The sequence below is a fragment of the Dreissena polymorpha genome, chromosome 1 (assembly GCF_020536995.1).
Source record: "Dreissena polymorpha isolate Duluth1 chromosome 1, UMN_Dpol_1.0, whole genome shotgun sequence".
Lineage (NCBI taxonomy): Eukaryota > Metazoa > Mollusca > Bivalvia > Myida > Dreissenidae > Dreissena > Dreissena polymorpha.
The window spans coordinates 93,286,059-93,313,161 of NC_068355.1; the positions used below are offsets into that span (position 1 = coordinate 93,286,059).

General features: G+C 35.9%; 3 protein-coding genes across 4 annotated transcripts in view; 1 reads left to right on the forward strand and 2 right to left on the reverse strand.

Annotated features, from left to right (window-relative positions):
• Positions 1-27,103, reverse strand: part of LOC127841010 (DNA-directed RNA polymerase II subunit RPB11-a-like) — a 492,318-nt gene that overhangs the window by 445,080 nt on the left and 20,135 nt on the right. The window contains exon 4 of one of the 2 annotated variants that reach the window (XR_008030668.1): positions 24,767-26,918. Coding sequence is in view for 1 of the 2 variants with exons in the window: in XM_052369506.1 (XP_052225466.1) it covers positions 26,883-26,918 (36 nt within the window). In the remaining variant the exon portion in view is untranslated. Of the gene's footprint in view, positions 1-23,396; positions 26,919-27,103 lie in introns of those variants that run through there. The other variant, XM_052369506.1, reaches the window with a different exon arrangement.
• Positions 1,672-17,508, reverse strand: LOC127840933 (39S ribosomal protein L18, mitochondrial-like). The gene is made up of 6 exons (XM_052369402.1): positions 17,344-17,508; positions 13,389-13,470; positions 12,924-13,001; positions 8,113-8,220; positions 5,576-5,717; positions 1,672-2,236 (listed from the first exon to the last, which is right to left on the reverse strand). Exons 1-6 carry the CDS (start codon positions 17,420-17,422, stop codon positions 2,084-2,086), a joined length of 642 nt encoding a protein of 213 aa, XP_052225362.1. The 5' UTR covers positions 17,423-17,508; the 3' UTR covers positions 1,672-2,083.
• Positions 17,299-23,864, forward strand: LOC127840976 (zinc finger matrin-type protein 5-like). The gene is made up of 4 exons (XM_052369451.1): positions 17,299-17,669; positions 18,349-18,408; positions 18,935-19,009; positions 19,865-23,864. Exons 1-4 carry the CDS (start codon positions 17,543-17,545, stop codon positions 20,107-20,109), a joined length of 507 nt encoding a protein of 168 aa, XP_052225411.1. The 5' UTR covers positions 17,299-17,542; the 3' UTR covers positions 20,110-23,864.

The window sequence follows — 27,103 nt, forward strand, 5'->3', positions numbered from 1 at the left end:
TAAATAGAATTGAATTGGTTTGGAATTGTGCTTAGATATTTTAATCTTGTTATAGCAAGTTGCATTAAGATTTGGCCAACAATTGGACATCTAGAGTGTACACCAGGTTTTCTTAAAGCCATATAAGGATAAACGCCCTGCCCATTGCGTTTATATTGCACTGAATCCATTATCAAACTCTGCCAATTGATAATGAAAACAAATGTTTGGAGCAAGTTTCATGATGATTGGACAAACAAGAGAGAAGTCTTCCCAAGGTTTCACCTAATTGTTATAAATAAATTTCCCCGCCCCTTATCTGCTAGGTTTTTCATCATACCTTAGTTTGTACGGACTGCAAAGGCTTAACTGGGACGAAACTTTCCTCACATGCATTAAGCCCTGTTTCCTCACAGAGCGCCTCATGTGACCTTGGGGTCATCTGCGAGTCATGATCAATGTACCTATGAAGTTTCATGATCCTAGGCCCAAGCGTTCTTGAGTTATCGTATGACAACCACCTGGTGGACGGACCGACCGACCGACCTACCGACTGACCGACATGAGCAAAGCAATATACCCCCTCTTCTTCGAAGGGGGGCATAAAAATATTTGGGGGTAGGGGGTTGGGGGTAGGGGGGGTTGAGAGGGGGATATAATGTGGGGTGTGGTAATTTTATAACCCGCATGTTTAAATAAAAAAATTGGTGGGGGGGGGGTGGTGGGGGGGGTAGGGGGGTGAGAGGGGGTAAGAATGTGGGGTGGGGTTCCTTTCTTCCGCCTTTTTCCCCCCCTGGGGGGGGCCGAGCTGGGGGCGGGGGGCGTGCGCGGGGCGTCTTATGTGGGTTGTGGTCAGTTTTTCGATGTTTAAAAAAAATGGGCTGTGTGGGGGGGTACGGGGGGCGTGAGAGGGGGGTATCATGTGGGTGGGGTTCTTTCTTAGATGTTTAAACAACTGTGGGGTGGGGGGACACGGGGGGTTGGTGGGGGGGCAGGGGTGGGGGGGGTGGGGGTGAGAGGGGGGTTTAAGTGTGGTGTGTAATTTATTACATGATGTTAAAAAAATGGGGGTGATATCCTCTATTCATTAAACATGAAATGTTTAACTTATTGCCATTTGGTTTCCCCTGGTATATAAGAAGATATAATAGTGTATTACCTCCCTGTCCTGCTTATATTTATATTAATCAACAAAATTAAACATTAACACAATATTTAATATACAAAATATACAAAAAAAATCATATTCTGATAATAATTTTACTGATCCACTTTATTTTACTCAAAGGATGATGTTTCATTGGAATAATTATAGATTTAGGATTACATACCAGTTGCTTCAGTTATATTTTTCAGAGTTCGCCCTGTTGGCCGCGTATGCATTCTTGAGTTATCATCCAAAAACCATTTTACTATTTCAGTTCACCGTGACCTTGACCTTTGACCTAGTGACCTCAAAATCAATAGGGGTCATCTGCGAGTCATGATCAATGTACCTATGAAGTTTCATGATCCTAGGCCCAAGTGTTCTTGAGTTATCATCTGACAACCACCTGGTGGACGGACCGACAGACCGACCGACATGAGCAAAGCAATATACCCCCTCTTCTTCGAAGGGGGGCATAAAAAAGAACACAAGGGCTAACAAGGGTTGATCTATATGCCCTTATCTGAAAGAAGAACAAAAATGCCTCCTTTTTTCAATTTTTTTTTTGGGTTTTCCTAAATTTGTATCTAATTGGTACAAATATCATCAAACAAGTTACATATATATATTGTTTAATCTGCTTGTACATTCTGCCCACTGCAAGTCGCTCATAGTTTCTAGTTGTCCCCTTGGTTACCACCTCACAGTTTCTAGTTGTCCCCTTGGTTGCCCCTCATAGTTTATATTTGTCCCCTTGGTTGCCCCTCATAGTTTCTAGTTGTCACCTTTGTTGCCCCTCACCAAGTCTAGTTGTCCCCTTGTTTGCCTCTCACAGTTTCTAGTTTTCACCTAGGTTACCCCTTACAGTTTTTTGTTGTCCCCTTAGTTTCCCCTCACAGTTTCTAGTTGTCCACTTGGTTGCCCATCACAGTCTATAGTTGTCCCCTTGGTTGCCCCTCACAATTTCTGGTAGTCCTCCTGATATTTCTTCCTCTCTCCCAGGCGGGTGTAACCCTCGTAGTTGATGCCAGGGACCGTCTCAAACTTCACAGGATCAGGCTCACTCAGCTTGATTGCATTGTCCTTCAGCGCAGAGAAAAATGCTTCAATCTGCAAAATATGAAGACAACTGTAAGACCATAAAACATACTAAGGATGTTGGTGCTTAAAAACAAAAAAATGTGTAGGAATATGTGGTTACTTTGCAAAATAGCCAGTCAATGTAAAGCATAAATAAATAACTGCAACTCCATTATATCGCGGTTCGCAGCGTACAAAAATCGCGATTGCGATATATCCGGTGCGAAATATAACTTGTCAGGTACCTAGTTAATGCATGTATATGTTTGGATTAGCATAGTTTGGTTATTTACCTACCTTATAGTTTTATGTGTTTATCCATGTGTTATACATATGTTTACCATAAAACATTATTGCATGTAAGTATTTTAAAATTGTTTTAAACAAGACCTGTCACCATATGATGACTTATACCCCCTATAAACGCTTGGTAGAAGTTATGAGCTTTTTTCGAAACCTAAACGCAGATTTTGAAACCTTAACGCGGACCCTAAGTTCAAGGTCATGGTCACAGGGGTCAAAATTTGTGTGCGTATGGAAAGGCCTTGTCCATATACACATGCATGCCAAATATGAAATTGCTATCTGAAGCGACATAGAAGTTATGAGCATTTTTCAAAATCTAAACTAAAAGTGTGACAGACGGACAGACGGACGGACAGTCCGATCACTATATGCCCTACTTCGGGGGCATACAAATGTCTTAGAATATCAAAATAAATCAGAAAGCCACATAAACTAGAGAGCGGACACCAGGCTAAATCCTTGAAATGCACTAAGTGACCCTATGACCTAGTTTTTGACCCAGCATGACCCATATTCGAACTTGACCTAGATATTGTCTTGATTCAACTTCTGACCAAGTTTGGTAAAGATCAGATGAAAACTACTTAAATAAGAGAGCCGACACCATGCTAAATCCTTGAAATGCACTAAGTGACCCCCACCCAGTGACCTTGTTTTGGACCTGGCATGACCCATATTCGAACTTGACCTAGATATTGTCTTGATACAACTTCTGACCAAGTTTGGTAAAGATCAGATGAAAACTACTTCAATTAGAGAGCGGACACCATGCTAAATCCTTGAAATGCACTAAGTGACCCTGTGACCTAGTTTTTTACCCGGCATGACTCATATTCGAACTTGACCTAGATATTGTCTAGATACAACTTCTGACCAAGTTTGGTAAAGATCGGATGAAAACTACCTAAATTAAAGAGCGGACACGAAATGTGTGACAGACTGACTGACAGACAGACTGACGGACAGTGCGAAAACTATATACCCCCTTTTCTTCGAAACGGGGCATACAAATTTATCCGAAAAGCATTGTAATTTTTTTTTGTGTACTATAGATGACAAAAACTAGCAACAAATAAGCGCTCTTCGTGTATTTCCTGTAAATTAATTGTACTGATTAAAAACATCCTAAAATTAGACCTTGCCTACAATATCACTCTTTCTCCTGAAAAGCATGGGTTTTAATATTTGAATTTTGAATAAAAACTTCTTACCGCATGGGAGACAACTCACTCTTAGATCTTTAACTTTGGATAAAAAACTGTGCAGACTTTTCATCCAAATTAAAAACATGTACATTTTTTATGTATATGGATACACGATAATGTTACAGATGTGAATTTTGAAGAATATTTTATAACACAATACCAGATAATGTCTTTATGTATCCTCTTCACACATAACAAATGGTTACCTTATGATACGAAAGATAGATAACACACTAGATTTAAAATCCCAAACACATATATATATAAAGTAACATATTCATCAAACAGTTTGATGACTCATATATTAACCCATTTATACCTAGCATCTAGAAAAAAGGCCTTGGCAAACAGCGTAGACACAGATGAGACACCGTAGATTCGGCGTCTCATCAGGGTCTACGCTGTTTGCTTAAAGGAATTTCTGTAATTATTATTCTAAATATAGAAATAAATATACTAGACCAGGGTTTTCATTAGGATTCTTTGTAGCAGGCTTTAGAGTCATTTGAGGAGGCCAACCTGCTAGGGGGGTCCGGGGGCATGCTTCCCCTGATTTTTTTAAAAATAAAGGTGCCAAATCGTGGCTTCTGAGCGATTTTGGGCACATATTTTACATTACTTTCCTCAGTTAAAATAGAGGATATTAATGTGAATTGTTCAGTCCTCAGGTTGCATCAACTCTCAGGGGTGTCAATTGTCCCAAATTTGAAATCCTGAAAATAAAATCTGGGTGCCGATAGGGCCCACGGTGGGTTCAGGGCACACCCTGGACAGGGGGCCAGGGAAGCACCTGCAATTTAGCTTATTTGAAACAAAGAAATCGCTTCTCCTGAGCTTTAAGACACCTGTATTTTTAAGAGATTCAAAACAGAAAAAAAATACTTTGGCTAGCAAATATCACAATCTATTTCTTTAAATTTTCATGTAGATGCATGGGTCTGAGGTGGAATGTCCCCGTCGGGGACGAAGGGCCCGGGCCCTAGCTTAATGTATAATTTCTGTGCAGTACATAACATGTATTCTTTACAGTAATAATGAAAATCTAAATTAAACAAACACTGGAAATTTTAACATTTTAATAAGTTGTAACTTCCAATAATGACAATGACATTTCAAAATATATAACTAAACCAATTTAAATGACTAGTCCACAAGTAGTTATTGCAAATAAGACTCACCCTCCTGTAAAATATGGTAACAAATAAATCCACTTACCGCTCGGAGGATCAAAACTCCGCGGAGAAACCAAACATCAACTAAATCTGTCGAAAATCGAATAAAAAACGAAATGTAAGTGTAGCAGGAAAGTGCATTTATATGGAGGTTCGGGTAAATGATATAACGTTAACAAAACTGGAACAAGATAACTTCAACAGCGAACTATCGTTCTTACTCGAAACACAAACAAAAAGTCGTTTATTTTTCTCTTTTTTTTAACATATTCAATTGTTGACTTTGTCACAGTTTGTGACCTTGAATCAAAGTCGTACAGTCTCGTTACCCGCTCCATGATTGGACAATTATATCAATTCGACTAATGAGAAAGGAGTTAACATATATCGGTTAAGGTTGTTTACATTTGTACTTCCGTTTCAGACATTTAGTTTATTAACGAATACTAAATATCTCGCCATCGTCGTGAAAATTTGCCGATGTTTTTTTTTAAAATTTTCTTTCTGAATTTGAGCTGGCCTGAATAACATTTGAGGCGGTCAAATCGGCCGCCGGCCGCCTCCTAATGAAAACCCTGCTAGACATCCCTTATTTTGGAAATAATTTGATCCAATTTAGAAGTATGGGAGAGTCCACTAGGCATAAATGGGTTTAAATTATAAACTAAATGAAATAATCATCGCACTTTTTCTGATGGTTTTGATCCCTCTGCTTCATCCTCTGTCACTTTGTTTTCTGCATCATAGAACACTTCCGTGATTCCAGACTCCAACATTCTCCTCGCCAACAGCTGACCCAGATTCCATGAGGCACTTACGTCATTGTGTCTAAAACCAGACCATTGGTAGTAATACTTGAAGGCAAGGAAATATTATTTTGGTTTAAGTTTATTTTTATTCAGCATATCGTCATGTCGTTCTCAAACCTCGTAACTACAAAATGCCAACTTTTCAGGAGAGAGAAAAAACGTCACATTTTTTTATAACGATGTTTTAGAAATTGAAATTCTGTAAAAATACCAAACAAATGAAGCTGCAAAATACGGTATAAGCCGTAGATGCGTAAGTCATACTGATAAGTCATACTTATAATCAGAAATGGTAGCTACGATATTTCGTCACCACAGTTTTGTCATTTTTATTAGGTACGACTATTCGTCCTGATAGGAAACATCGTAGCTGCAAATATAACAAGAGCTGTCAGAGGACAGCGCGCTCGACTTTTCATGTGCTTGACAGTATAATGTAAGCCATCATGGGGTTATTGTTCATATTCATTAATTTATTAGACGATCTTTCGATAATAAAAAAGGAAAAGAAATATAAAAAAATTGGGGGGGGGGGGTATAATATGGGGTGTGGTCATTTATTCAACGATCTTTCAAAAATAAAAAAAGGAAAAATAAAATAAATTTGGGGGGGGGGGCAGGGATTCTGGGTTGGGGCGTGGGGTATTGTTTGGGTGGAATCCATAGTGGTATTGGTATCCAGGTAAGTGTTGTTTTGTCAAAGTATTAATAAAATCTGATCATAAATAAAGAAGTTATGGCAATTGAAGCAAAATGTTCAATTATCTAAGAATAAAAAGGGCCATAAATCTGTCAAAATTCTTGATTCAGTGGTCTGCTCTTGTTTATAGGTTGGGGTTATGTTGGTAAACAATTAAGTATGCAAAATATGAAAGCAATATGTCAAAGGACATAGGAAATATTTGGGGTAGTACGCCAACTTTAACATAGATTTATCAATAATATGCATATTCTAAGTATAAAAGGGGCAATAATTCTGTCAAAATACTTTACACAGTTGTCTGCTCTTGTTTATAGGTTTGGGTCATGTTGGTTAACAAGTATGCAAAATATAAAATGAAAATATGTCAAAGGACATAGGAAATATTTGGGGTAGTACGCAAACTTTAACATTTGCACGCTCACGGAAACGCCAACGCCGGGGTGAGTAGGATAGCTCCACTATTAATATTTCATATATAATAGTCGAGCTAAAAATGTTTTTGTCAAATTTGTCCAAACGAAATGACGTACTTAGAGGTGATATAACGTAGCAATAAAAGCCGCATAACAATATGTCGGGATGAAAGGACGTAGCTTTGAAACATGCATGATTTTATTCTTATTAAATTATTTTAAAGAAAAACACAGCTTTCTAAGTAAATGATTAAATAGAGTATGCATAATGTATACTCATTATTAAAAAAATCCATCAAATAACATTAATAGCTTAAAATTAATCAGTACTGTTTACAAAAAAAATGTTTTTTAATTCTCATAAGTATTATCTTTTAATTGCAACATAATAGTAATTTCCATAATGTAGGATAAGAATAAACATTGTTTAACTACTTACGATTAACACAATATCCTTTAACTTCCATAAAACACACTTTTTTTAATGTTTATTCGCAACTACACAATTTCATGTTTTTCTACAAGCGTTACGACTTTTCGCCCGACAAAAAAGCCAACATAAAGCTACAACATTTCGTCACGTGGCTTTTTCAAGGGCTCTGATTGGCGTAGAGATACAAGATATAGCCATAAACACGTGCCAGACTTCATATATTCTGAAAAGACGGGAAAAAAATTGCAAATTTTGGAGCTACGAGGTTATACAACGACAGCGACTATACATTACATGCTTGAATTTGTGAATGATACTCAGCTTTTGCCATCCATGAGATTCACTTTATAGCTTAAAAGCATGTAAGTTGGATATTATTTTATCTATTTTACACACATTCAGTAATAAAATGTGTGCAGGTGTAATATTGGTGCTTCTATATAATTCAATTCATGTATATAAGTCAGTGTCACGTAAATGTTGGCTGGTTATACCTGCAGATTTTGTTATGGATAAAGAAACAAGTTATTGCTTAAAAACAATGCAGAAACTTGTGCAAATTCTGGTAACAAAAAAAAGTAAAATTTAGTTCTCATGATGTAAATGCCAAGTCATTTAAAAGGACTTTAGCTAAACATTACACACAAGATAGTATATTTTGAAGAAAATTTAGCATAAAGTGTAGAACTTTAGTCAGTATTGGTTTCTTATTCCATAATTTGTTTTGGTATTACAGGTTTATAAAAGACTACTTTTAAAATCCCAGATTTGAAAACAATGTCTTGCAAAATTAGTATGGCCTAACAAATTAATTTTTACATCCATACAAGATACAATGAAGTGTAGCATCAAGATTAAGCCTTACTTGTAAAGATACTTAAGAACAGCTGGTTCTTTTGTAGATGCTTCAATTACAATTTTTCCAGAGGAGTGAACAACATGGGCAGTCATCTTTGTCTTGTCATACACCAATCTGAAAACATAATCAGTATTAAAAAGTTCTGCAGAAAAAATATTAACACCTGCTGTCATATTTATGTGATCTGATTAAAAATTGAATATCATCTGCAATACAAGATTATAGATTATAGAAAATTATTAATGAGTAAAGCAACAAGTGTTATATGAATCTCCGTAACTTTGGAAAAAAAATCTGATACGTAGGTGAAAACAATCTTAACCCATTCTATCCACCAATGATAGTTTCAATACAATATGAGAGCCAGTAGCCCTAAGAGACTCAACTGAGACCCACATAAACCAGTATATCTCACTATAGCCATAGAAAGAAAATTGCAACCACATCCAAAGCAGCTCTTTTTTATTTTAATGAACCATTTTCTAACTTGGATCAGTTATCATTCTAAGAAATGTTTTGACTAAGTTTCAAGATGATTGGGCAAAACATATGACATCTACAGTGTTCAAAAGGTTTCACTATTATAAAAGCTGTATAAAAGCATTGCCATGATAACTCCTGGCAGCCATGTTTTTCAACAAACTGGAACCATTTTTAAACTCAGCTGAGACATCATTAAAATAAATGTCCATCAAGATTGGCCTAAAAATGTGACTTCTATTGTGTTCGCAAGGTTCTACTATAGCCATATAGGGAAAACTACCCCGCTTTCTGCGGCAAAGTTTTTCAACTGATCCGACACATTTTCTAGCTCAGTTGAAACAAGACTATTGTCAAGCAATATAAGTCCCCTACCGGCTCCACCATTGTCAGAAATTCCAGTTTTTTTTATATATTTGTTGCCATAGCAACCAAAATTTTGTATTTAGGAACAAAATGAAATGACGTGCATAATATCCATATTGCCATCTATCCATGTTTCAAGTTTCATGAAAAAATATAAAGAACTTTAAAAGTTATTGCAGGATCCAGAAAAACACTATTTTCAGCAGTATTTCTAGTCTATTTGTTGCCATAGCAACCAGAATTTTGACGTCGGAACGAAATGAAATCACGTGCATAATGTCCATATTGCAATCTATCCATGTTTAAAGTTACATGAAAAAATATTAAGAACTTTAAAAGTCATCGCAGGATCCAGAAAACCACCATTTTTAGCAGTATGTCTTGTCTATTTGTTGCCATAGCAACCAGAATTTTTTACGTCGGAACAAAAAGAAATTTCGTGCATAATGTCCATATTGCCATCTATCCATGTTTCAAGTTTCATGAAAAAATATTAAGAACTTTCAAAGTTATCGCAGGATCCAGAAAAACCACCATTTTCAGCAGTATTTCTATTCTATTTGTTGCCATAGCAACCAGAAGTTTTGACGCAGGAATGAAATGAAATGACATGCATAATGTCCATATTGCCATCTATCCATGTTCCAAGTTTCATGAAAAAATATTTAGAACTTTTAAAGTTATTGCAGGATCCAGAAAAGTGTGATGGGCGGACAGACGGAGACAAAACCATAAGTCAACTCCGGTGAAACCGGTAGGGGACTAATATCATAACTCATAAGACCGAATTCTCTAAGAAAATTTTATGATGATTTAGAAGAAAACAATAGCTGTGTTTGTTAAACACAATGCCTCCTACTGCACTTTGAAGCCGAACGGCAGCTATTTTAGAAACAAGGTTATATTTTGAATGTTAAGGTCACAGTGACCTTGACCTTTGACCTAGTGACCTCAAACCATGTTTGATTGTAGATCTCAATGAGATGCATGCACATTCTGTTAACAATTTCTCACTATATCCATATGAGGTACACTGCCTGCTCCCTAAGATGTAATTAGAACAAATGTTATGAACAAGTTTTATTTAGTTAGTCACCAAAGTTGCTTCTGGAGTGTAAGGAAAACTGTCCAAATGCCTTGCAGCCTGCAGCCTTTTTTTTAACTCAGATGAAATATCATTACAACAAATAATTTGCATGTTTTGTAAAGATTGGTTATAAAAAATGCAACTTTTTAAGTTTTCACAAGGTTTGATTATTGCCATAGAAAACTGCCTAGCCCTTAGAGGCCATGTGTGTTTTTTATGGACCATAACCATTTGCAAACCTCGCTGAGATATCAATATAACATATGTTATAATCAAGTTTCAAGATAAAGGGTAAAAATGTTATTATTACAGGGTTCACATGCTTTGTCTTTAAGTTGACCTTCTGACCTAGTTTTTTACCCCACATGATCTTGTTTTGAACTCAGCTGAGTTATCATTGAGTCAGATGTGCTGACCAAGTTGAATGAAAATTGGGTAACAATTGTGGCCTTCTGCGCGTTCACAATATAAATGTTGATAATGGACAACTCAGGACAGACAACGAAAGACAAACAAAAGGAGACCACATTGCTCAACATGAGCACACTGTGCTCAGAATAGATAAAAACTAGAGCTTTGTCACAGACGTGACGAATACACCCACATGCCGCATTGACACACAATATTTTGCATGTCGTCTACACAAAAAACAGCGGAGACCATGCTCAATTTTTAAAACGCACTAAGTGACCCCTTGACCTAGTTTTTGACCCAGAAAGACCCATGTTCTAACTTGGCCTTAAGATCATCTCCATAAAACTTCTGACCAAGTTTGGTAAAGATCGGATGTAAACTACTTGAATTAGAGAGCGGACACCATGCTGAATGTTAAAACACGAACTAAGTGACCCCGTGACCTAGTTTTAGGCCCAGAATGGCCCATGTTCAAACTTGTCCTAGAGATCATTTAGATAAAACTTGTGACCAAGTTTGGTGAAGATTGGATGAAAACTACTTGAATTAGAGAGCGGACAACATGGTGAGGTGTAAAACGCACTAAGATACCCCGTGACCTAGTTTTTGACCCGGCATAACCCATATTCAAACTTGACCTAGACATCATCTAGATACAACTTCTGACCAAGTTTGGTGAAGATTGGATGAAAACTACTTGAATTAGAGAGCGGACAACATTGTGATGTTCAAAACGCACTAAGTGACTCCGTGACCTTGTTTTTGATCTGGCATGACCCATATTCAAACTTGCCCTAGACATTATCAAGATACAACTTCTGACCAATTTTGGTGAAGTTGGATAAAAACTACTTGAATTAGAGAGCGGACAACATGGTGAGGTTTAAAACACACTAAGATACCCCGTGACCTAGTTTTTGACCCGGCATAACCCATATTCAAACTTGACCTAGACATCATCTAGATACAACTTCTGACCAAGTTTGGTGAAGATTGGATGAAAACTACTGAAATTAGAGAGCGGACAACATTGTGATGTTCAAAACGCACTAAGTGACTCCGTAACCTTGTTTTTGACCTGGCATGACCCATATTCAAACTTGCCCTAGACATTATCAAATTACAACTTCTGACCAATTTTGGTGAAGATTGGATAAAAACTACTTGAATTAGAGAGCGGACAACATGCTGAATGTTTAAAACGCACTAAGTGACCCCGTGACCTAGTTTTTGACCCGGCATGGCCCATGTTCGAATGCTCAATGTGTAAAACGTACTAAGTGACCCTGTGACCTAGTTTTTGGTCTGGCATGGCCCATGTTCGAACTTGGCCTTCAGATCATCTAGTTACAACTTCTGACCAAGTGTGGTGAAGATCAGATTTAAACTACTTGAAATAGAGAGCGGACACCATGCTCAATGTTTAAAACGCACATAGTGACCCCGTGACCTAGTTTTTGACCCGGCATGGCCCATGTTCGAATGCTCAATGTGTAAAACGTACTAAGTGACCCTGTGACCTAGTTTTTGGTCTGGCATGGCCCATGTTCGAACTTGGCCTTCAGATCATCTAGATAAAACTTCTGACCAAGTTTGGTGAAGATCGGATGAAAACTACTTGAATAAGAGAGAGGACACCATGCTGAATGTTAAAAAACGCACTAAGTGACCCCATGACCTGGTTTTTAAGGCCCATGTTCAAACTTGGCTTTAAGATCATCTAGATACAACTTCTGACCAAGTTTGGTGAAGATCGGATGAAAACTACTTGAATTAGAGAGCGGACACCATGCTGAATGTTAAAAAACACATTAAGTGACCCCGTGACCTAGTTTTTGACCAGGCAAGGCCCATGTTCGAACTTGGCCTTAAGATCCTCTAGTTAAACTTCTGACCAAGTTTGGTGAAGATCGGATGAAAACTACTTGAATTAGAGAGCGGACAACATGCTGAATGTTTAAAACGCACTAAGTGACCCCGTGACCTAGTTTTTGACCCGGAAAGGCCCATGTTCGAACTTGGCCTAGACATCATGTAGATACAACTTCTGACCAAGTTTGGTGAAGATCGGATGAAAACTACTTGAATTAGAGAGCGGACACTCAATACGGACTGACAGACAGACCGACCGACAAGTTCACTTTTATGTACCCCCCTAAACTTCGTTTGTGGGGTATAATAATGGTTATAGAGACAAGTGATTTTGAAAGGATTTTTTTAAAAAGACAGCTTTTTTTAGAAACTTCAATAAGCAGGATTTGCGCATATATACCCTATACCAGGGTGTGTCAATAAAATTTAGTGTTGCTCAACAGTGAACTTAAAGATTGTATTAGATATTAACATGTATTGATCATGTATTAAATATATATAAAAATGGACCTTGTTTAAGAAAATAAAGGTATATAATATATTCAGTATTCAATTCTTACACTACATGTATGTTAAAACCAGCCAAAGCCCATCTTACTTGTGATAGAAGTCTTTACGGGGTGCCTGAAATTTCCAACCCTGGACTTTCCTGGCAATACCCATGCGTTCCAGAGCTCTGAAATAGAAAATGGACCGAATATAATAATAATAATCACATTCTTCATTGATTCTTTAAATCAACCAACATGAAATTTCCACTTGCCTGACAACATAAATTATAAAATTATAAAATATTTTTTATTTTGATGATACTAGCCTGATTTTACATTTCACAAGACTGGTTGGTTAAAGTTAAAACTGGTACCCTTTTAACCTCTGGTTTAAAATGATTATTTATATATGCAACAGCAGAGGACAGAGAGTCATAATTGATTTTTTAAGTCCGTTTTTGCTGCAATTATGACATTTTATTATATTAATTTATTAATTACTCAATATAACTCATTCATTGCAGACACAAGGAAGATTAAGAAAATCCAAAGATACATATTGTTACAAATACCTTGGATTACGATTTTCGAACAACGGATTTGCTTTAATATCACTGTTTGCCTTTACTTGCGAGTCACAGTAACATCTTGAAACTGAAACAGTCAGAATTGCCATTGATCAAAATTAGAGCAAGCCAGTGTTCACTTGAAATTGGACACTCAGATTATCAGATATATGTAAGTACAATGATGTTCTGCCATCAAAGTAAAATTAGTTGCAAAAATTCTCAATCAACCCACCATTATAAATCGTAAACATGACATGCAACTACATGAACAGCGATCAAAATTATCACAAGCATGCAAGTTCTCAATTTGTTAAATTTAAAGTGGACTTGCTCTCATTTTCAGTTTCATACATGTAAACTATAGGCAGTATTGTTACATTTTCTAGGTCTTAAGCATACATGCCAGACGTCCCGAGCTTCGCGGGACAGTCCTGTTTTTTGGTTGTTTGTCCCAACGTGACACAATTTGTTCCTTTATTTGTACAAAACGACATAATGTTAAGGTCACAATAAAATTCGCTATTCAAGCGCTGTCTGGCTTAAATTACCATCGCTTATCCCTTTATTGCCCCCTAATTAACAAACCATATCTACTAGTCGAGTGATCCAGTGTCGTTTTTGACACCTTATCAGTGCTCTATCGGCAAATTATTGATTGTATCGGGCATTCACACCATGGTGTTTATATGATAGGGGTCGCTAATTGCTAGGGATAGATGAATCATAGTGAATTAAAAGCTGACTGCATTTGTATTCCATGGCCCAAATCAAGTCCAAAGATTCTATTACGCTGTATTCTGTGTATTATACCAGCTAAAAAACCTGTCAAAACACCAGTTTTGTGTATCAAACAAATTGAGCGCTGACCGATACACATTGAAGTTTGATATAAATTTACTTTCGTTTTTGACTTATTTTCAGAAAATAATTTGTACCTATTGCATCAATCTAAATTTAGAGTTAATTGATGATTGGTTGAATAAAAACAGTGCTCGATGCACGCACCTCGCATTGAACAATTACGCATGCCTCTGTCCCAAATTGAAGTCAAATACAAGCATGCCCTACATTTCACCTCATGGATTCATCCGCTTAGTGCACATGTGTGTTTACTTCCGGAAAATGGAGAACATCTGTGTTCATGAAATTCGTAAACACATTTATCGCCAATATTTGGCAGAAATTATGAGATTTTGTATGTAATATAAAGATATACTGATTACTGACTACAGTAAAGGTGGCAAGATTGATCGTTTTAGGTGTCGGGCTTTTTGGTCAAATGTACCGACCTTTTTGATGAAATGTCCCGATTCGGACCTGAAAATTTCTGGCATGTATGGTCTTAAGTAAAAATGCAATTCCAAGCTAGGTCAGCGTGTTGTTAAAAATAAGAGTCAAAATATGCTTTTTCAAACTTTTGTCACCGATTCAAAAAGTGAATGAGTAATGTACATCCATGAGCTAAATAACACTAATGACAGAGACTCAAACTGAAAATACATGTTCGTGTACTCACCGTATTTGACATGCAGAGCTTTATCAAAAATACAGTGTTTTTTTTAGAAGCCAAGTGTTCACCAAGTTATATTAATGAAAACAAATGCCTGTACCTCAGAATTTAAAATAATGTAATATTAATTCCGAGATACAGATAGGCGTTTGTCATCTCTAAAAACCATTATTGTGTAGGTCAGTTAACAAGCCAAAGATAGAACATGTGTACCTTGCACTATTAAATCACCAATCGAAACTCCAAATTGACAATTGTTATAAACATTTATATGATCAATATAAATTCAAGTGATATTATCTTAAATACAAGTGAAAAAAACTCACAACACAAGCTAATTTATCTGACAATTAAACAGAAAAGACAGAATATTTTTTGCTAATAATAATAAATTAACTTTCACTTTTTGTACAATTTTCTAACAGTTTGTACACATTAAAAAAAACATGATTTGTCATTATAGTTTAATATAAACAATGGAAAATGAGTTTATGCATGGTTCTTGCAGTGCTCACACTGGCCTTCAGAAAATAAAAGCCATAATTTTTCCCTTAAAAAAACAATAGCCAAAACAGACGCGGACTGGTACTGAAGGCAAAAAGAAAAAAACAATGTATCTCATTTTATCTATGTTTTATTAAATGTATATTTATTGAATTTAAGTTATTATATACATATATATATATACTTAAAAACAATTCATTTTCTTATAAAATATTATCATGGCTTTACAAAAGAATAGAATCAAGGTTGTGGGTGTGACTTAACAAACCAGATATCAGCTACAGTTACATACTTATGATAATAAATGTTTTATATTTCCATATATGCACCGACTTAAAATAAAAATTGAATTGAATTGAATTGGGCAGAGCCCCCACCCCACCCAGAGCCCTTACTAATTATCCTTTTTTTATTATAGTTTTACCAATTGCAATATCTGGTCAATACAATTCGAAATATTATACCACACCTTCCGTATCACTGCATGTGTATTCGTCATTCTATTTTTTCTATTATGAACTTCGAAAATAAATCATAATCGACGACAAAAATACAGCATCGAAATATTATAAACCACACCTTCCGTATCACCGCATGTGTATTCGTCATTCTATTTTTTCTATTATGAACTTCGAAAATAAATCATAATCAACGACAAAAATACAGTATCCTAAAACGGCAATCCGAAAAATTGTACGCCTTTTGCACATTAAATAAAAGGTGCATATCGTTTGACTGCTTTATCTCTTATTACGACGTTTGTCATCGGCTGCTATATTGTAGGCAGGGGCCAATATCAAATGTAAATGATTTATTCAAACAATAACACTTTCACAAAGCCGATCATGTTTACATCAAATAACGTCACAGCGCGTGATTTAAATACACCACCTCAGTGTAATTCCAAACACGTGTTTCGTTAAAATTAGCTGGCAATGGCATATGCCAGGTCCCTTTGAATTGGGAAAAATTCGCAGCGTTTTGACTAAAATTGGGGGATTTGTGTTGTTGCTGTTTTGCTAAAAAATGCTTCAAATGGAGAAAAGAAGTGTTTTTCAGTTTTTTTTTTACCAGGTTACCTGGTTTTAAATTGAAATCATTATCACACATCAAGAAATGTTAAAGCAAACGACAAACAGCAGTAATAACGGGGATAATTTGTTGATGGTGATTTAATAATTATTTCATGAAGCAATTTTCAACGGCGTGAAAAACAAAACCAGCCTACAATATTCGCGGCAATTTTCAATAATGACAATTAAATTATAATTGGCGAAAAATTAATATATCTAACAGTTACCGATAATTGGTAAAGCACGGGAGATTAAAGACGTTTTTTTCCGAAATATATCACTGCTGTCAGACACTGAGAAAATGCTCTAGGCCACGATGTCGCAGAAGATATTGACGCGTGTATGACAATACACAGGGTCGAGTGTGTACACAGGTAATCTCATTATCAATTTTTCCTGCTTGATGGCCCGATTTACAGGCGTTTCGCACTCGCCGGACAACTTTTAGAGCCAATTTTTTTTTGATGTAGGCGGATAAAATAATCACCTTTTTTTCTAGACAATTTTAAGACATAATATCCAGTTGGATAAAATAATCGCCATTGGCGACAATGTCTGGCAGCAGCGTGAGCACTGCTCTTGAAAGTGAATTACATGTATGTCTAATCAAATCTCTATTTGATCATTTTCTCAAAACGTGCAAGTCATTTATCTGAAATTTGTATATTTAGCACATAAACTGTAAATTTAAGTATGTCTGCGGATTACTGAGAGTTAACACCAATGGATTATGCCGTAAAAATAAATGTTGAATGAATGATGTTACTATGCTTCCAACACTATCCGAATTATTTATCCGAATGGGCAGTGATTCAGGCGGACATGTGAATTAAACGTATAAGTCCTCAATTTAATATTTTCATACACAAACCTGTTAATGACAACAACGTTCGACATGACAATTGTGATCCATCGACGAAATAGGGTGAAATCAATCGAAATAAAGCCATTTTAAGAAAATAATATTTGAAGGATAGACGAGACGATGCTGTTTTCACAACTGTAAATGTTTCCAATCAATACGACAAAACAATAACAACTTATTAGTTCTAAGGGAAAAGAAAGCAACGATGGGCAAACGTTACTACTGTGATTTCTGTGACAGATCATTTGCAGATACAGGTGTAAATAGAAAAAATCATTTCAAAGGCGTCCAACACCAACGTTTAAAAAAGCAGCATTATGATGCATTTCGTGGTAATGGCATTATGAATTTATAAATTTGTCCATAATAAACCCTTTGAGTTTGATCCAAATACTTGAAATAGTTACAGCAAAGCCCACAGGTACATCTGTTCAAAATAGGTAAACCATATAAAATAGTATACGATTTCAGGTTAATACTAAAGTGAATTTTATCTGTTGCCATTTGAGGTAGTCGACAAATATTTGTTTATGGGAAACACAACACCATACTCTTATAAATATTGGCCAATTTCAATGAAATTCAATGAATTTATTTGTAGAGACTTATATATTATATTTATTTAACAGAGGAATAGTTGCAAATATCATTTCAGTTTGTCAATATTTTGATGCTTGTGAGATTAAAATATCTGACTTTTACAGCCTTCACAAAGTCTGGGTATTTAGTTTTTCAGTACGCACATAAACTACTTAGAAGCAATATCTGTGCATACTAGATTTATTTGATAAAGACTGCTTATTTCTAAGCATGACTATTGGCATTTTTTCATCTGAAAACAGAATATTTTTTACCAAAACCACAATCAATAGCACTGCTCAATGCATTGCATTGTGAAAAAACACACATACATTATTTAATATTGTCAGATCTTAAAGACTAAAATGTTGCATCAAACACATTCTATGTACATATGCTCTGCTGATTTGTGCCTTTTCTGTGTTTTTTTAGATCCAGCTTCAATACTTGCAGAAGAAAGCACTAAAATTCCCTGTACACGATTTCAGACAGGTCAGAATCGAGAACCAGTCTCACATTTATAACACTGGTGACAGAAACATTTTTGAAGTTTTTATATACTACTCAAAATTTGATAAGGATCACTTATTATTTTCACATTATCTTCAATTTAATTTAATTTAAATTGTTATTGTGCATGTTTTGATATTAGAATGTGTGTTTTTGATTTTATTTGTATGTATTGATTTATCATCAATGTGTGACGCTAGCTGAATATAGCTAGGGGTGAACTTCAAATTACACATACTATAAAAAGTGATCCTTAGGAAATTTTGAGTAGTATATTAGGAAAATTGAGAAAAGAAGTAAGAATGTTTATAATATATAATTTCAACATATTTAAATGTTTTAAACTGCAAGAATTACACAATAATGAATTTATAAAAAAAAGTTGTCAGGCAAAGATTATAGAATACACTTCTGAAGTATATTTTCTGAATTTGTTACATTCATTTTTTTTTGGACATGCAGCTTTAATTGGGAAAAATAAATATTGACACATTTGCTGTGATTTTAGGAAGTTGTGACTTTGGTGACAGTTGCAAGTTTTCCCACATGACACCAGAGAGACTACATCATCTTCAAGAACTTGGTATGTAGTCAGACCTTAAAAATGTGACTTGCTAGATGTTCAGAAACGGCTGTTACTAACAGTGACATCCCTGATTTAAAGAATGTAAGAGTCATTAGTCATGATCCTCTTGATATAATGTTAACACATTGTGTGAAAACGTGCCTTGTACCATATGGGTCCAGTGTAGCTCCAAACCAGGCTGCCAATGTGTGAATTCTGGTCTGGAGCTACCCTTTCTGCTAATCAGAGAAGCTGGTAACTTGCATTACTTCTTGATGTTAGTCAGAATTTCTTTCTTGACAATACCAATGCCATGCTTTGTCAAGGGAGTTTAAAAACTAGATAACCAGACCAAGTCATCAACAATTAATGTACCATGAACTCAGGTGAGTGCTTTAGGACTTGGTAATGTTCATCTTTTGAAAAGTATGCGTTTATTGGAAAACAAGGTTATTACTATACATATTGACTACCTTTTTTTAGTCTTATAAGTTTTACAGTCGAAAGATTGTAATTGACAGTGAAACAAATGTAAACCAATGTAGTTGACCAACAAAAAAAAGCTGTACTTAAAGGGACAAAATCTGTGTATTTGGGGCATGGTGTGACGTAGAGGATATAATATCTGCCTAGCAATCACAAGGTCTTGGAATTCTTCATTTTATGGGAACATTCTTAGGATCGTGTAAGACACTGATTACTGGTCATACACAGAAAACGGAGTTGAAAATGTTTTAATAGTAAGCCAAGTATTTCTCTGCAATCAAGCGAGAATAAATAGGTTTAAACAACATTTTATGTAAACTTTGACAATCTTGATTTAAAAAACCTCCATCAATTTCAGAGTCATCTGTAAATTCTATTTTTTTCCAGTTTCAAAGCAAAGACAGAAGTCAGAAAAAGACATAAACTTCAATAAAGACCTAAAAGAGCCCACACTGGAAGAATGGTTGGAGAAAAGAAGCAAGCGCCTTCGTAAGACTGAAAATAATGAGGAAGAAACTGAAGAATTACATTATGAATTACCCCCCTTTTTAAACATTTCAAATTTACCTCCATCATTATTGCCACCTTCTGCTGAAGAGCTTAGAAACACAGCCAAGTGTGAATGGGGCTGAAAGGAAAATGTTTGGAGATTTGATTGAAAATTATACTTCACAGATTGACTGTGGTAACTGCCTTTGTGGTTTGCGATACAACTTATATGAAAGACCTCTCAGCTTGCAGGCTGTATAATTATTACAAACTATTCCTAAAGACTTGGATTGTCCTGCAAAGTGGACATTCTAAAAAATCTCAAGCACTATTGGATGTGGTTTATTATATGTCTCAGAAACAGTTGATTCCTTGCAAACTTGCATTTCAATGACTTTTATACTAGTTCATTCAGTTACTACTAAATCATATTTGAACAGTTACAACCATCGAAACTTTATACACCTTGTGAAGCGCTGTTTTGATAAAGAGTAAAATGCTTTAAAATGTGTGTATTTATTGCAAATATGAATTAATGAATTAGCCAATTATGTTCAATTTATTGTTGTTGATTAAACAATGAACAACTAATCTATTTGAGGTGCATAGGAATTATAGTAGTGGTGCATTAGAGCATTTACGGGTTGTTTATTATCTGATAAATTTCCCTGTATTATTTTTAATATAATATTCCATATGTCCATTGTTTATAACTTCCCATTTTTTCTACATTTCATATTTGCTGTTTACATTGCCTGTTTCATGGAGAAGAATTTAACCAAGTTTGGAATAGCATTTTTAAAAGTCGTGTTTTTGCGTTTATACCTGGGCCTACCTTTGTATTACAGGTAATGATATTTATCTACAAAACATAGTACAGTATAAAATTAACTCTATCAGACTAAGATGCCGCATGTGTGTTGAATGGTGAGGATACTTGATTTGTCGACAATTCGACTCAAATGGCATCTCAACCGCTTGTCAGGTTTTTCTTTATTTTTAAATGTTTGTTGTTTGTGATACTAATGTGAAAGTTGAACGGAGTGATACATCATCCTTCTTAACATTTTCCTGTTTCATTCTTAAGTATCATGTGTAATTCCAGATAAAAAAAACGACCAATATATATTTGAAATATGAAATCTTTCGCGGTCGTGCATCGATGATTCCAATAATAGATTTGTGCCTTGAACCACCTGTCCCAAGGTGGACACCATACCCGCTACGCAATGGCACCATCAGTGCAAACGTTTTACAATGTATTATTCCAACAACACATTATCAAAAAGTTTCATGATTATCAGATTATTATACCCCCACAAACGAAGTTAAGCAGGGTATATAGGAGGGAGCTTGTCTGTCGGTCCGTATTTAGTGTCCCCTCTCTATTTCAAGTTGTTTTCATCCGATCTTCACCAAACTTGTATGTTTTATCTAGATGATGTCTAGGTCAAGTTCGAATATGGGTCATGGCGGGTCAAAAACTTGGTCACGGGTTCACTTAGTGCGTTTTAAACATTGAGCACGGTATCCGCTCTCTATTTCAGGTAGTTTTCATTCGAGCTTCACCAAACTTGGTCAGAAGTTGTATCTAGATGATGTCTAGGCCAAGTTCAAACATGGGTCATGGCAGGTCAAAAACTAGGTAAGGGGGTCACTAAGTGTGTTTTAAACATTGAGCATGGTGTCCGCTCTCTAATTCAAGTAGTTTTCATCCGATCTTCACCACACTTGGTCAGAAGTTGTATCTAGATGATGTGTAGGTCAAGTTCGAATATGGGCCATGCCGGGTCAAAAACTAGGTCACGGGGTCACTATGTGCGTTTTAAACATTGAGCATGGTGTCCGCTCTCTACTTCAAGTAGTTTTCATCCGATCTTCACCACACTTGGTCAGAAGTTGTAGTATCTAGATGATGTGTAGGTCAAGTTCGCACATGGGCCATGTCAGGAATAATCATTTATATTTATAAAACAGTGCAACGCAACAATATTTCGACTTCAGCTCATAACATTCCTTACAATTTCCATATTTAAATCAAACAGGTCCCAAATCACAACAGTACATTTGTTTACAAATAATGCTTCATACATACACTTTGGAAGCTGCCATGGGTTAGAGCTTAATATATTTATTTAAACAAGAGCACGGCATGGCGGGTGCCAACGCTTGGCTGTGGGTGCAGTTTTGAATAAATGAAAGCTTGTCAGAAGTGACCTTGACCTTTGACCTAGTGACCCCAAAAAGAGGTGTGGCATGAAGAACTCATCAAGGTGCATTTACATATGAAGTTTTAAAGTTGTATGTGGAAGCACTTTGATTTTAGAGCCTCTGTTAAGGTTTTAGCACGACGCGTTGACAGACGCCGGACGACGAGCTGGCTATGACAATACCTCGGGTTTTCTCAGAAAACAGCCGAGCTAAATAAACTAAGCTCATACATTTAAATGTCCATCATATATTTCTGACTTTACAAGCCTCACCCTTGCTGACCACCCGGTACATGAATGGCATCTTTACCCTCTCCAGTCTGGTCACTGTAGTTTCCCATATATCTATCCAGTCTTTACATGGTGACTTAACATGGGATTGATGAGGTTGCCTATCATTTCAACGTCAATCCATCGGCCTGTGACTGATAAGGCCTTTCTGTAACAGTCTTGTGCTCCGAGCGTCAGACACTTCCTAATGATCCATATGGCATCCAACCAAAATGGCGCATCATGCTCTGCATTTTAACGGTTATACCGGTTGTGTACCGGTAAGCAATCCTCGTAGTGTCACAAAATATAACTACAACAACAGAACTCTTAAAATTATTCAGTTGTTTCACATTGCAACGCTTGATAATTTTCAGGATTTTAAATCGTAAAAAGATGCGTATAATGGATATTTTAGAGCATGGTAAATGTTCAGTAATACTGATTCCTCACAAATATCATAACAACAACGAAAATTTGCGAATCTGAAAGTATTTTTTTTAAATTTGGTCAATTTACCAAAACGAGAAAAGGCCACTTTAATGATACGTGAAGTTGACGAATTATGAACGAAGGACGACGCTGGGCAGCAGCACATACAAAATTGTGATCTGGTGATTTGAGGGCTGCATTCTTACGAATCAGTAAAACACGTTGGAAGGTTTTAAGTTCACCAACAAGACACCGCGCCAGAACAACCAAAAGGGTGACACATGTCAATTGTAGTCTTCCTGTTTGCGTGTTGGCGGGTTTGAAGGTCGCCAAATGTCTAGATTAAAAGAATAAAGAGATTATCAAAGCGTAAATTGTCTCACATTAAGTTTAGTGTCATCTCTATTGTCGTTCTTTATTGGTGTATGTTATGCTTGCTAGTGAGTATATGTTATAATATGTATACGTGATTCAGAGATGGTAAAGAATGCGCAGCAAACACAAACGCACACACAAACTTAATTTTATTGTTTATTTAGAATTAACGTGAATGTACGAAGGTATTGGTTAGTCATCAGGACACCTTAATTAACAACATTAATGTCAATATTTATATTTGTTAGTTATTAACATGTATTATTCTTTATCAAACAAAACATGCAAAACAAATATGGTATATGATTTGCACTTATGAAAAAGCAAGAAACTGCAAATGATCTGACTTTTGATCTGGATTGCGAGCAGTTAAAGGAGCTGTTAACTATTTGTGTCATTGAGGAAGTTTTGACCGCATGACTAATGATAAAGTTATAATTGTATTCAATACATTAATAAAATCAGATCTACAGTCATGCAAAGTTTTTATCAATGATACTTTAATACGACCTAAATGCTCTCTTTATACATAGTTAAAATAGCATTTTTCCTCGAGCCCCCCCCTCCCCCCGTCAGAATTAAGTAGGCTGATATCTGCCCCCTCACAACAATTCAAGGGGCAAAAAAGTGCACCAGTGTCTGTAGACCAGCGCTTCTGTTAATGGACATCCGGGCGTAAATTACGACCAAAAACGGCAGCCATCTGGCATCATCATCATTACCTTTTTACCATAAACAGTTACTCAAACAACAATTGTATCTAATAAGAACTTGAATGCAAATGGTGAGCAATCAATTACTTATGGCGAGTAAGTTGTGAAAACAATACCCGTTACACATTGTATGCGGTGACAATTTAATTTAGCCACGTGATAATATTATTTAAGTCCCTTTGTACGCATTTGCACCATTCACTGTAAATGAATGCCATGTAAAAGTTGTGTTTAAATAAGGGCCATATTAGCAAGAAAGTTACTGGCGTTTTTTTTCATTGTAATAATCGCTCTATCTATCGACTTTACTCGCCGCGAAATTTCTTAGCAGTTCTCGGCCCAATAAAAAACAGTGAGGGGGCTTATATCCGCCCAGTTAAAAATCTTTGAGGTGTCATCTCTCCAGGGGGCACCTATCCTAGAATCGAGCGAACTCCGAGGAGTAGGAAACATTGCAACGGTACAAACAAAAATATGGGACACTGATCAAATCTTAGCCACGAAGAGAACGCAGACATTTAGATAAAAAACAAGAGCTGTCAGAAGACAGCGCGCTCAAATTTTCGAGTGCTGGACAGTATAACGTAAGCTATCATATTTTCCACAATCTTATGAAAATTTGTAAAAACATAAAACAAACATATAAAATTATATTTCAAGTTTGAAAGCAGTAGCTTGGGTGGGATGGTTGGACGGTCTTTCAAAAATAAAAGTAAATATTTGTTTATAACCATGTTTAAAAAAACCATTTCTTTATGAGTGGAAGGGGTGGAGAGGCAATCTGACAAGTTGAATTTGACCTTTGAATGACCTTGAATCTTAAGGTCAAATAAATAAATTTTGCTTAAATTGCCATAACTTCTTTAATTAGGATCAGATTTGATTCATACTTTGACAAATCAACACTTACCTGACACCCCGGTACCACAATGGACTCCACCCAAACCACCCCCACCCAAGAATACCCCCATTTCTTATTTTTGAAATATCATCAAATAAATGACCACACCCCAACATTATTCCCCCTCTTCACCCCCCACACAATTTTTTATTATTATTTGAAACATGGTTTAAAACGAGATGTGTTTGTCAGAAACACAATGCCCCCTATTGCTCCGCTTTGAAATAATTTTTCAATATATCATTTGGCAGGTTTAGAAATTATCTCCCTTTTAATGCTTATTACTTCCATTGGATTGTATTTATTTACTTTTGACCTTGAAGGATGACCTTGACCTTTCACCACTCAAAATGTGCAGCTTCATGAGATACACATGCATGCAAAATATCAAGTTGCTATATTCAATATTGCAAAAGTTATGGCCAATGTTTAAGTTTTCGGACGGGCACACAGACAGACAGACAGACAGACAAATGGACTAACAGTTCAACTGCTATATGCCACCATACCGGGGGCATAAAAACACAAATATTTAATTTTATTATTTTATTTTTGAAAGACCATCCAACCACCCCACCCAAGCTATTACTATCAAACTTGAAATATAATCTAATTACTTTGTTTTGTCTTTACAAATGTTCAATAGATTGTGGAAAATATACCTGAATTCAGAATCCTCTATAAGGTACCACTTCTTTAAAACATAAGCGATCAATATTTTTCAATTATGGTCCTCTTCCAGTTAGAATATGACTATATTATCTTGACATTATTGATTATGAACAATTTCCCATGATGGCTTAAGTTATACTGTCAAGCACTCGAAAAGTCGAGCGCGCTGTCTTCTGACAGCTCTTGTATGCATTATGTTTGATCACCCAAAAAGTACTTGCAGGCTTCTATTTGAGCTAGCCCTATTGCATAACTATATATGAACCTACAGAATCCAAAGTCGAGCGCGCTGTCTTCTGACAGCTCTTGTATGCATTATGTTTGATCACCCAAAAAGTACTTGCAGGCTTCTATTTGAGCTAGCCCTATTGCATAACTATATGAAAACCCACAGAATTAGATTCTAAGTGTGAGTATTGGTTTAATCATGGCATCGAATAATTTGAAGAAATATGGACCGCAGAAATATTCGAACAGAATTTGATATTCTTTAATGGCAAAATATGATTTCCGTACCCTAGCGACTACCATAATTAACTTTTAGCAGCCGACCAGCATAACTTAGACAGACGTTGTATTTACTGGAAAATCATTGCAACGCCATTTCTCATATTGACCCCCATTTCTTAATACCATTACATCAGTATTCTTTAAATTCAAATTCACGCGTGTTGAAGAACAAAATTCTGCTGAAGCGTTTACCGGCAGCTGTTAATTGACGGCAGTATCTGCACAATTTACAATGTCATCAGCAAAAAGTATGCACAATATGTAAGAAGACATTAATTTCATCAACCCCTCGATAAAAATAACGTGTTCTTTTCATCGATTCACATTGTGTTCATTTTTATTTTTATTGACTTTTATGTTATGTAATGTTATATTATTTGTATTTATAGGACAGAAAATAATGTGTTACATTTGAGCATGAAGACAAACTATTGTATAAGTCCAAATAAACAGTCTGTCTGTTTGTCTGTCTGTCTGTCTGTCTGTTTGTCTGTCTGACTGTCTGTATGTCTATCAGAGTTCAAAACATGACATCGTTAAACAATCAACAAGCATCCAAACGAACGTTAAGTCCAGATTTCAAAGTACCGTAGTACATACAAATATAAGTAGCTATGAGCTTCGAATTGTGGCTCAACAAGAAATTATTCATTTAGCACACAAAGTTATTTCAACAAGGCTGCTTTCAGTAAATTGACTAATATAGGAAAACACAGACTTGTATCTGTAAACTGCCCATCAATATTACTACAGTCCTTGGATCATTCAATAAAAGGCCAGGTAAAATCCTTGCTGGGATGGATGGCATTTCACATATTGAAGACCATGGCAGTTCAAATATCTCCCTCCTGCTTTTCTCTAACAGCTTCCTGAAAAGTTTTCAAAACACAACATCAAGAGGTGCAAGAAAAAAAGAACAAGAGATTTGTTTGTCACACAATGCCCCCTTCTGCGCCGCTTTGATTTATTTATTTTTGTTTTTGATTATATCCCTTTAAAAATATTACTTCCATTGTAAAAAATGATCTGTACCTGCCAAATGATAAATTGAAAC

What these genes read in the sequence shown, in the direction of transcription:
- LOC127840933 (XM_052369402.1), bottom strand. Translation starts at nt 17,422, where the DNA reads ATGGCTTTATTTCGATTGATTTCACCCTATTTCGTCGATGGATCACAA. An exon ending in CGTAAAGACTTCTATCACAA is followed by an intron (nt 8,221 to 12,923) that starts GTAAGATGGGCT and finishes TTATGTTTTCAG; the next exon opens with ATTGGTGTATGACAAGACAA. An exon ending in GTTCTTAAGTATCTTTACAA is followed by an intron (nt 5,718 to 8,112) that starts GTAAGGCTTAAT and finishes GTCTGGTTTTAG; the next exon opens with ACACAATGACGTAAGTGCCT.
- LOC127840976 (XM_052369451.1), top strand. Translation starts at nt 17,543, where the DNA reads ATGGGCAAACGTTACTACTGTGATTTCTGTGACAGATCATTTGCAGAT. An exon ending in GCATTATGATGCATTTCGTG is followed by an intron (nt 17,670 to 18,348) that starts GTAATGGCATTA and finishes GTGTTTTTTTAG; the next exon opens with ATCCAGCTTCAATACTTGCA. An exon ending in ACATCATCTTCAAGAACTTG is followed by an intron (nt 19,010 to 19,864) that starts GTATGTAGTCAG and finishes ATTTTTTTCCAG; the next exon opens with TTTCAAAGCAAAGACAGAAG.